Source organism: Sinocyclocheilus rhinocerous, unplaced genomic scaffold (assembly GCF_001515625.1).
Source record: "Sinocyclocheilus rhinocerous isolate Xijiao unplaced genomic scaffold, SAMN03320098_v1.1 scaffold4100, whole genome shotgun sequence".
NCBI lineage: Eukaryota > Metazoa > Chordata > Actinopteri > Cypriniformes > Cyprinidae > Sinocyclocheilus > Sinocyclocheilus rhinocerous.
The window spans coordinates 76,347-88,711 of record NW_015648132.1 but is presented as its reverse complement, the minus strand read 5'-3'; the positions used below and the strand labels follow the sequence as shown (position 1 = coordinate 88,711).

General features: G+C 37.3%; 1 protein-coding gene across 2 annotated transcripts in view; it reads left to right on the top strand.

The window, feature by feature from the left end:
• Positions 1-12,162, top strand: part of LOC107709648 (protein shisa-9-like) — a 37,631-nt gene extending 25,469 nt beyond the window's left edge. For both annotated transcript variants that reach the window (XM_016514227.1, XM_016514228.1), the window contains 3 exons: positions 547-668; positions 7,308-7,430; positions 10,673-12,162. In XM_016514227.1, the coding sequence (XP_016369713.1) occupies positions 547-668; positions 7,308-7,430; positions 10,673-11,133 (706 nt within the window). In that variant the 3' untranslated portion in view covers positions 11,134-12,162. The remainder of the gene's footprint in view (positions 1-546; positions 669-7,307; positions 7,431-10,672) is intronic.
• The last annotated feature ends 203 nt before the right edge of the window (positions 12,163-12,365 follow it).

Below are 12,365 nucleotides of genomic sequence, written 5' to 3'. Positions count from 1 at the left end.
GGAGTTGGATCTCAAGTTGGTGGATTTGGTGCACCACTGTAATACCAGTGTACTTACATGGTAACTCCTCAGGAACTGTTCACTTAATATAAAGTGTAACATTCTGGACACCAACCACAATTTATATGTAAATCCTAACTTACTGGCAGCTGCTGTGTAACATCAGAGTAATTACATGGTAAATCCATAGGAATTGTTTTACTTAATATAAAGTGTAACACTTTCTTTACCAAAAAGTGTAACACTTTCTTTACTAAAAAGTGCTGTTAGTCCTGTTACACATTTGTACTTTCATTACCAAAAATTGTTGTTACCAATGTCCTGTTACACATTTATATTTACACATACCATTCAGTGGGTTGTTACATATGTGTAGTTACACAAACATTACAGCTGTAGATACTATGTACCAATGTGTACTTACACTGTGGTTACATACTATGTACACATCTAGTTACTATGCAAGTACACAGGTATTAGGGCCACTTAATATAAAGTGGGACCGAAATAATGGTTGGGTAAATGATTATTCTTGTCTCCTCACAGGACTCTGCAGGAGTTGCTGAAGCAGCCAGGTGGGGAGTTGAGTCCTGTGGATGGACCTCTGAGCAGCACAACATCTGTCGGAGCAAATGGTATCTCTGCCAGGATGCTTCGCAGTCGCAGTGGTGAGATCACTTACTCTGCTGTTTTCCCCACATACAAACATAATAAAGAAATAAATTGCTATATATATTCTACATTTATGGATGCATCACCTTTGTACATGTCTGCTCACACAGCATTGCATGACAACGCACACTCTGAATCACTGGCTCACAGCTGCTCACTTCTTTCTGCTCTTGTTAATAGCAAATAAATAAACAAATACAAAACAAAATAATTAAATGAAGTGCATGAGTTTCCTCATAGAGAATGAATGGCCGGTAACTAAATGGTTGTAGTTGTGAATCCTGAAATGTCCTGCAAAAAAAAAAATCCTTGAGCTATTACAACTGTGCCCCTGAGCAAATCTCATCTTAATGGGACAGTTCACAAATTTCTGTCATCATTTACTCACCCTCATGTCATTTCAAACCTGTTGTTTCCTCTGTATATATATATATATATATATATATATGTATATAGATCTATTGATCTAGATAAAGTGACTCCCTACTTCCCCTCTGTCTCTTTCTATGCCTCCCTTTTTATCTTTGGTTTTCTCCCCCATTTTCTTTTCCATTTCCATTTCTCCTCAAGAGGCAGAGGAAAATACATCTGTAACCCCGTTTTCTTACTCATCTAGGTCGTCTCATCTATGATTCCACTCGGTGGATTTACACAGGCGTGAGATTCAGACCGACAGTTGATGTGAGGTTTATGTTGATAACCAGAGCCTGTGCTAGGCTTAAGCGGCACACTTTCCTCTCCTCTTTATGAGGAGGATTTAAGTTTCCTCCACAGTGCTTAGAGGTTTTAGCGGTGTGACTGTACACATCTCTCCACGTCCTCAGTAATGGTGTGAAGATTAGCGCTTGTGTAGTTCTAGGTCTTGCACTGGGAAGGTGACGTTCAATGCCAGGGTTCAAAAGACATGTCTTCACGTTGGCTTTCATCTGCGTATGGTTAAATTGGAAATATTAAACTGCCACACTGCCTGAAAGAGCAAGTGTGATGGGCACTAGATGGTTAAAGGGCCTGAGGCTGTGTGATCACAAGAAGCCTGGAAAAGACATTGTTTATTATGGCACCAATAGCAGTACATCACATTTAGCCCCACAGGTCAACAACATCCCTTTTCATGTTAGTGCAAAATTAACCTTACTTACTATTTAATTAAAATTCCTGGCCTTGTTGTGAACAATTTATCACTGAATTATTCACTGGTCCCTGCTCCCTGAGCACAGTATATCTGCTGATGTTCACTTCAATTGATACAAACAGATGAAAGTTGAGTTGCACATATTATGCCAAATTTACACGGCAAAAGTTGGCACAGAAGCGCTTCTGAAGTGGCATTTAGGTGTCTTTACACACACTGTTTAATGTTGCTCAGAGGTGGCTTAAACGCATTTACAAAGCAATTACAACTGTATACTTTGATCCTAGGTGCTGAGGTGGGTCTAAACAGGCATAATTTAGTCATTGTGCCTTTTCACTGAATTTTGTGTAGGTACAGAGCAGCCTTACTGTAACTCAGCTGTAAAGACACCTTTAGAGAAGTTTAATGCCATAATATAGTTCTGTAAATAAATGAAGTATAAAATTTCCATATGTTTGTGTAATATACATGTATCTAATAATACATCCATGTGTATTTATATAAAAATAAATGGTTTATTAATTCAATTAATATAAAATTTCATATATGAAAGCACTAAACAGAGTGATACCTGTAAATGTCTGTTTAATATGAAAACAAATGCAGTTTGGTTATTTTAGATGTGCCTTTAACCATAATCATTACAGTTGTATTGTAATGAATTTTCATTTTTGGGTGAACTGCTTTAATAAGCCAAACAGGATATTGAATAATGTTAAACAATATCCAAACAGATATTTAGTCAATATTTTAACAAACTTACATTTGGTCTTATTCCATTCAGCGTCCACTTTTCCCCGACTCCTGCCCCTTATTTTTACTCATGGAATATCCTGTTTCAAATGAAAATGCATTACATTACAGAGTAAAAGAGCTTGTGACAATTCAGCATGCAATTCGAATTTAGCATGCATGCTGCTGTCTTTTGCAGTAATTTATCTGTGATGTTGATTTGTTCTTGTAGTAAAACTGCTAGAAGATTCTTATGCATGCACTTCCAGATATTCTCATAAGCTGGAATGTGCCAGAGTTCAATTACCCTTCATTTCTACTGAGATTTCAAATAGCCCTAAAACTCATCTGGTGAAATCCATTCACAACACTACAATATTATATTTACATCCTTGCATTAAACCTCCATGAAATTACCTTTCCTTCTATAGGTAGACTCTTAAAATAAAGGTTCTTTATTGGTATATGATTCCATGAAGAAACAATATCACCCATGGAACTTTTTTAATGCAAGATTCCATTGAACTTTTCCAAGTTTCTTAATAGTGGAAAAAGGTTTTTAGACTATTAAAATGTTCTTCACACCTGGAAAAAAATGGTTGTTTTAAAAACAGTTCACTGAAAAGGTTCTTTCTCTAATGATTGTTATATGGCATCACTGCAAAACTCCCCTTTGGAACTGTTATTTTAAGAATGTATCATATTCTTTCATTCATTTGCATAATCTGTAGTTTTCTTTCTCTTCATCCTCTATCTTACCAAAATGCCTAAAGACACAAATATTGTATGCATTTACTGTAATTTTGCAAGCATAATCAGCCATAGTTAAAATATTTCCTTGCACTCTTAAAACTTTCTTTAATGGCATCTATGGTTCCATGAAGAACCTTTAACATCCATGGAAACTTTCAATAGGACAATTCTGGTTATTTATAGTGTAAAAAAGGTTCTTCAGATTTTTGAAATGTTCTTCACATTAAGAATAAAATTGTTATTTTAAGAACTGTTCACTGAAAGGTTCTGTGAGGAACCTGAAATGGCATTCAAAATGGCCTTCTATGTAAAAACCCCATTTTGGAAACTTTATTTTTAAGAGTGACAAAAGACCTTAAATAGCAGGGATCCAGTCAAAAAACAGTTATAGGAGCTCGTAAGCCAGCATGTGTGTTTATGTGAGCACGTGTGTTATGGCATGACAGTTTCATACACAAAGACGAACAGTCCAATTTTAGACTTCCCCTTATGCAGACGGCTCTTTAATTCTCTGCCTCCGGCATTTCAGGCTTTGTTTTTATATGCCACTACACACACACACACCTCACACTACAGCATCACAGACGTCTCTATTGCTTCAGGGCTGAGAACATACACAACAGTGAACAGTCCCTCATAGTGGGAGATGGTGGCACTCCAATGAAGAGCATGAACAATGACACGCAAATACACAGATGCCACCCCGTCCCATATTAGGGCATCTCTGTTGCACATTCTCAATCCCCCATTCAATTTACATTGCCATTCCCAAATATGACTGGCAGGATGTTTACCTCTGAGTTTATATGGACATGAGGTTTCACTTTTGGACACTTTTGGGCTCATTTTGATTTGAGTTATACATCAGTCTGTCCCTGAAGCCAAACCTCAGTTAAATGGTAACTCACTTTAAAATCCATCAGTAGTTTGCTACATAACATTACCACAGTCTTAACATGGATGCTTTTGGAAAAATGTGACATAATTATGTAGGGATGGAATGGCTATAGGCTGCACTGAGACTTGTGGGCTGTAAAAATTATTGTTACATAATTTTAACATATATTACATAATATATTTTACAGTATACTTAGAATATTATATTTATTTTATTTTATTAACCATTAGAAGTCAATAGGCTTCAATGATGTTTAATTTCCGTTATTTAAAATATCTTCTTTTTATACTTAAATTAATATATTTATTATATTTTATTAATAATATTTACTTGAAGATTAATCTTGAGGAGCAATCTTGAAGATTATATGTATATATACTATAGTATTTATTCATATATTGAATTAGCTTAATTTACATCAGCTTTGATTCCAATTTTACTTTAAAGGGGTCATAGGATGCTACGTGCACTTTTACAAGTTGTTTGAACTGAAATGTGTGTTGGCAGTGTGTGTGTACACAACCACCCTATAATGATAAAAATCCACCCAGTGTTTTTTTTTTTATCTGGTTAAAGGGGTCATATGATGCTGCTAAAAATAACATTATTTTGTCTATTTGGTGTAATGAAATGTGTTTATGCGGTTTAAGGTTCCAAAAACACATTATTTTCCACATACTGTACATTATTGTTTCTCCTCTATGCCCCACCTTTCAAAAAGAGCTGTTTTTGACAGGGTAAAAACGGTGTCTTTTACACTACCATTGAGAAATTTTAACCAAACTATGTTACAGACTTTTTATTAAGACCCTAAAGAATCATATCAACTTGTGGAAAATGGGCATCCTATGACCCCTTTAAGTTTTATTAATTTTGTTTTAGATTATTGGTTTTTATTTTTTTATTTAATTTCTATTTAGGTTTACTTTATATTTGGTTTTGTTTTAGGTTTAAAGCTTCAATTTATTTTATTTGAGCTTTACTTTAACATTTCTAATTTTCATTCAAGTTTTTTTTAATCTTATATTTATATTTAATTTGATTTTTTTTTCAGTTATTTTTTGGTAACGTTATTATACATTAGATTTCACAATGTACTTCTCATGGTCACATGGAGGGCAATAATGCTGTACTTCAGGACCTTCGGGAATCTGAAAACTGTTTGGCAACTGCTTTGGAAATATGCATGACTTTATTAATATCAAGTAAAAATTCTCAGTACGCAATGCACACAGCCTTAAAAATTACATAATGCATCAAAAGCTATTACCCCTCTGGACTTCCCGACGATGATTTTGACTTCAAAGGTCTAGTCAGAAATTCCTAATGAAGACATTAATGTGCACAGAGGACAGCACCCTCTCTTTTCTATCTTTTCTTACAATTACATCACATACACTTAATCTTACAAACATTCTGGTTTGATTTCTCTTTGTGATGCCAAGTCTTACATCCTGAGAGATTCTTTACCCTGACAAACCCCTTTCATTAGTTTCTCCCTTTACTCTTCATCATTATCAAACACAGCATAGAGTGTCAAGAGGGCACACAGATAGTAAATGGTGGTTAACGGCACTGCTGATGTTGTATTAAAGCTAATGTCCTCAGGGCACCACACAAGGTTTAGAAAAGAGAGCTGGTGAAAAGGATAATACTTCCTTTAACAACATAAAAGAGTAAGACTAATCTACACCTGCAGAGACTAAAAAGCACAGTAATATCACAAATGATCTTGAGCAAGCTTGGTTCAACCAATGTAAACTGCATGCAAATAAACATCGGAATTACCCAGACATGCCATCAGAATAGTGTGTTTGGTTACTCTGGTTCTAAGCGTACTTGTCCGAATTAACACACTGAAGGGTATATGCTCTTGGCTTTCATGCAACATTCATTTAAAGCATTAAAAACACTGTTTACCGCTACAAGGGATTGCCAGGGTGATTTCAGAATGTGTAACACACGTTCCCCCTAAAAGAACGGCTGTCCACATCTCTCAACACACCGCTCATGTTAAATGAAATGTGACTAATGAGTAATGGAACAAACAGGAAAGAAGGAAAGCAACATCTAACGTTCATTAATTCCATCAATGTCCTTCCTGTGCTGTCACCCACAGCTTACAAGGAAAAATAGGTCATTCAGGCTGAACCACATCTCAGTGGTCAATATAGGGTCACTGCATATAGAGCGGATTTAAATAGGTCTCTATTGCAGTTCTACAAAGTGACTCAAACACAGACACAGCATGTTTTTCTGCACATATTGTATGTGTAGTTTGTGCTAATAAATTAGTGTTCTCGTCTGAAAGTAAAATGGCATTCTTATGTAGAGGAAAACGCTCCGGTTACTATCGTAACCTCGGTTCCCTGCCGAATAGGCTGCGAACCACATCGCGGCCGGTCTGGAGCACGCGGGTCGGCAGGTCCGCGCAATGCCCGCAGTCGGACTCGTCCAGCGCCGCCATGGCGTGGGCCAGGCCCAGGCAGGCGACGCAGTAGTCGTGCTGATCCGGCGGCTCTATCGGTCCCGCGCAGATCTTGCAGATTGTTGCCATAGTGAATTCAACAGGTGAAGTAGAAGATTCTGACGTAATTGACGTGTGCACCGCATTTTATACTGCCTCTCGAGCTCGTCAGTATTTGCATGCGATTTGCATAATTTGCGTCAATTGGCCAGTCATTTGGACTGGCATAAGCCAATATGACTTCAGGAAAGGTTGGAAGGGAAGGAGTTCCCATAACGGAGAAATATCTCCGTGATGTCTTGTGAAAGCTCGAGAGGGAACTGGTATTTCAAACAAGAAAAAAAAAAAAGAAAAAAAAATATATATATTACTACGGTACTTAATAAAGTAAAAACGTACTACTTACTGTACTTAAATGAATAGAAAGTTTAAAAGAACAGCATTTGTTCGAAATAGAAGTATTTTGTAACATTATAAATGTCTTTACTGTCACTTTGATCAATTTATTGCATCCAAAAAATCCTACTGACACCAAACTTTTGAACTTAAGGGTATATACAGTATATGAAATACTCATATATTCATACACAATACTGATGTAATCACATACAGAGTCTTTTTTAATGTTCTTCAACCGTTCTTCTTTATTCCAGAGCAGTACCATCTAAACAATGCTGGCTTCTCTTTTGGTACACCAGCCGGACTCTCTCATCCTCAAAGCAACCTCAGTATACCAGGCCTGGCGCTGAATAAGTACAACTCTCTGAAAGCAGTTGGTAAGAACCATGGCATGTTACTATGCTCACAAGCACACTTCATTCACAGATGTTGAATTATTTCATGCTCTGCTGGATGCCATAAATAACAGCCCCTAAGTTTGACTGACAGAATCAGGGAAGTCCTCTGGTGTGGTGAGGACCACAGTTGGGGCACTACAGGGTTACTCTGTTTCACCCCCGGTACTCAATTTAACATCCTAGTTCTGGTGACTACACAATCAGACAGATATTCAAGTATTAAGTATAGATATACAAGTTTTGTCAGATTTACACACATAATCCTCACAACGCAAAAGATGTTGCATATTATTTTCTGCACCACTGAATTTTTAGCCTCATCAGACCTTTAAAATGACAAAAGAAGTGTAAAGAGTGGAATTCAGTTTTATTTGCAGTCTAAGCTTCATTTTTACATCTACATTCAGATTGATGCTTTTATTATTCAAGATGCATGATATTTATCTTTTGTTTAGAAGTTAATCAGTGGCCAGCTGCACAAAAAACCCATTGAAATGACATATTCCGGTAAAACACTACACCTGCAGTTTACACATGCAACAGCTAAGCTTTTAAAAACTTCTAGTAATTTTCCAAAAATGCCCTTTAAATAGACCCTTAATCCGTAGACTAATTTCTTCATCCATTCTCATGGAGAAAATCTCTTTTCTTTCAAGTTCCCTCTCATCGGATTCATTTTTCCCACATTGCAGATAACCAAAAATGTTCTACTGCAAAATGAACTACATGGTGAGGAGTAAAGGGCTGTTCACACCAAATACAATAACTATAAAGATAACTATAACTATGTTTTAATGATTTTTCTAATTCTATGAGAACAGAGAAATCCAGACCACAACTATAACGATAACGACACAGAGGAACAATATTGATGGAATGACTTTCAGAGCGTTTTTTTTTTCCAGCTGATAAATGATAAAAACATTAAGCCAATCAAAAATCCATCAGACTTTAACTCAAGCATTTAAGACATAACTGCAGCATACGCTTATAATAAACAGAACTTTATCATCTGTTGTTGTGGACACTAACACAGCTTATCGTTATAGTTGTTTATGGTGTGAATGGGCTTTAACTGCTTGTGCCTCTACTTTGTGATATTTTAAAAACTTTTTTTTTTTACTTGTGTGCTTAAACCTTATTTATCTTATGGCACTTGTTCACACATATTAATACATATTGTGTTGCAGCAGTGTTATAATGCTTCAGCCAGCAATTTAGTGGAGCTGATGTGCTGCATTTTAACAATGGGTGTAATTCACACATGACCTCTAAACGTGAAAATAGGCTTTATGTGTGAAAGCGCCTCGTTTCTGTTCTAGTTTTCTCAAGCTTAATAAACAAATAATAAACAGATCTTATTGCATTTTGCCAAAGAATGATTCATTTTAAAAAGAGAACTGTGGGCTTGAGAGGTGCTTCTTGTAGTCCATTAACTTTCAGGCAAGAGCATTAGCCTGCCCTACATTCTGGGAACATGTTAAGCCAATAGTGTTTAGACCACAATGATTCAGTGACATAATGACACATACATAATGCATACACATTATTAGCTACTTACACATATGAACACGTCTGTATCTGACTGTTACCGAACAAAGATCCAATGCCAGGATGGTCTGCAATCAGCATACCGTGATGAGGATGATGCATAATTACAATACAGCCTTTGGAGTAAGCTCAAGGATTTTTAGATGTCATCTACTTGAATCACCTTGTGGCAAAAAGAAAGTAATGAATGAGAAAAAAAAGGCTAAAATGACTATGGTACTTGAAAGAACGCCATCTGACATCAGTTTATAAATTTGATACTGGATTTGATGAGGCTAACATCAGAAGAGCATCCACAGGAACTGTACTCAATCCTTTTTTTTTGGTGATTCAGGCAAGTAGGGCCATATACAGTATGTCACTTTATACATGTACACACCTTCGAAAACTTCATGATTTACTGCAATGCAAGAACAAACAGAACAAGTGTAGCTGGCAGACATTAATGCGACGAGACAGAGCTCGCAGGTAAATACCGTGAGAAGAGAGCTAACTCGTGTCCGAGGCATGACCTTTAAACATTTCAGTCTACAAAGTCAAAGTGTTTAATAAAATAGACAAGCTCTCACAGGACATCTCAACAAGAATACAGACACTGCTGTTTCATGTGCTTCATCAAAACTTGACTGAAAGTTGATACATTCAACTCATGGTAGCACTGGATGAATTTCCAGTGATGCACATTATTTTATTTGTTCTTTGATAAGACTTTTTTTAAAAATCAAAGATTTACATTTACATTTAGTCATTTAGCAGACGCTTTTATCCAAAGGACAATAGAAGCAATCAAAACTAACAAAAGAGCAACAATATGTAAAGTGCAAAATGACAAGTCTCGGTTAGCCTAGTGTACATGCCCTTTAAAAGTCTTTCAGTTGGACTACCAAAAATAAATTGTTTTTAAAATGCCATCTAAACATCTGGGATAGAATGAATGAATCATACCAGTCTGTTATTGTGAAGTCGGACCTAGACAATGCGATCTTTGTCCAACATGTATAGATGTTAATCGTATATTCTGCACATGCTCCAAAAGACAGTGGTGCCACACAACATGCATTTAATCCTTCAAATATGTAATGTAGACAGACAGACATGGAGCCCATAATACATGGTGATGGAAAAATTATATTTTAATGCTTTTATTTTTGTTCACAAAATGTTTGTGTTCCCCTAAGAAACTGCGTTTGCTTGCAGAACACATGCAAAATGTTCACATGCCCCCAAGAAACATTGCATTCATTCTCAGAATTTTTGTGTTCCCCTAGCAGAGTTTGCATTCACTCACAAAACTTTCATGTTCCCCCGAGAAATTTAGCATCACACGCAAAACGTTTCTGTTCTCCCAAGAGACTTTGCATTCGTTTGCAAATCTTTCGCATTCCCCAACAAACTTTGTGTTCACTTGTTTAACTTTTGTGTTCTGTCGAGATACTTTGCAGAATAAGAATGCCATAAGAATGGCAAAAGTATTATATGAATGCAAATTTTCTCTCACAAAACACATTGGATTATAAATTTTCCTCCCATCTCATATTCTTTTACATGCTAAGTAGCCACATAAAGACTGAAGCTTTACTATAAATGTGCCTGCTGCAGCTCAGTTATAATTGTACAATGTAAATGTTTGTCCCTCTTGAACATTTTCCATTTCTTCTTCTCCTTTACAGCCGATACTGCAAGCAGGGGCTACTACAAAAGTTATCCACTAATGGATTTCTCTCAGCATTATTCCCCTCCTGCACCTTTCCAACCGATACAGATGCACCCAAAAGACAAGTCCTATCTCCACCAGGTCCTCCCTTCCCATGACATCCATTCCCCCCTTTCGATCTCAATCCCAACCAACCAGCTGGAGAGGACCCGCATCCCAAAAACCATCACCCACCCTCAGCTTTCCAGCTCAGCCTTCAAAGCTTGGGATTCTGGACAAAGACATGTCCACCGGCAGACCTCGCATCCAGGGCACTCCGCTCACCGTCAGACCAACAGCAGCAGGAGACAGTACAGCATAGAAACACTACCGGAGTTCCTCTCCCAGCCCACAGGCTATGGGGGACAACCACTCTATCAGCCAAATCCCAAACTTAAGGCCTACCAGACCAACAGCAAGACGGAGGTCACTGTCTGAAGAAACAGGATAGAAAGAAACAGCAATGCTGACAGTTAACAGACTGTGTGCACAAAGACAAATATGAGGACTATGTAGTCATCCCTACTTTCAGTGCTAAACCCCTCTTGTCTAAATTTATATAGTTTCTTATGTGTCCCACTTTTCTGAGTTCATCTCTGGCCTCTGTGCCACTGACAACGAGGTGAGTGTTCACATAGGAACACAGGAATGGCGCCCGAGGCCACATTAACTCAACGAGGACAATGCCATCATCACGTCAGCCTAAATCTAAGTCATTAAGGGACATTATCCTGGCCATCTTTATGTAAACACAACCTCAGGATCAATTATATGAAAAAAGAAGAGGCACAGAGCAACACCCAGACGCCTGGTGTCACACCAGGATTTAGTTATAAGCTTTGCTGAGTGTGTTGAGGATTTTGTGCTCATGAAGAATGTTTTTTGGAGTTTGAGCAAATTTCACGATCTTCCTCTCCGGCTTAGCAGTCTCATTGTGAGAAAGTCACTCATTAAATCACTCATTTGTTTTAGGGGAATGAGTTTGAGAAAAACCATAAGGCACACCAATCCGGTACCTGTGGCTTCCAATCACCTTTGTATGAAAGAATCAAGTTGTGCTGTGAGTAAAAATGACACAAACTTGACAACAAATCTGATAAAGCACCATGAAACATGTTTATATTGAAAAAGACCTCAAAGCTGAAAACTGTCTAGATGCATTTTCCTTCTTTTCTATTTATCTATATGTTTAGATCTATTTTTGGCATGTTTGCTTTTCTTGGGACAGGACTTAACAGGTAGCAAAGTGGGAGTGAACGAAGGTTGGGATTGAGAAAGGACCACAAGACAGGACTCAAACTCTGGTCACCCAACTGGAATTGCACTACATGTCGGAACGCTGTCCTGGATGAATTTTCTGTGGAAACATAAGGGAGAAAGTCTTGTTTTTATGAGTCTTTGTTAGTTTTTACATTCAAATCACTCCAATCATGGAGTGAAGACATCATCAAACATCTAACTTCCTCTTATCTTCCTGTTTTTATCTCGTTTTTTTCACTATCTCCTTCGTTACCGCCTGACAAAAAGTGTCCAGTCCTCACTGTCATGCTGAATAGCTCACTTTACAGATTGTTAACCAAGGCGCATTGCCTCATTGTGTGAGGCTGAAAAATTATGCCAGCAGCTCTGAGCAATAATCTGGAACTGGGAAAGAAGCACATAATTCGTGT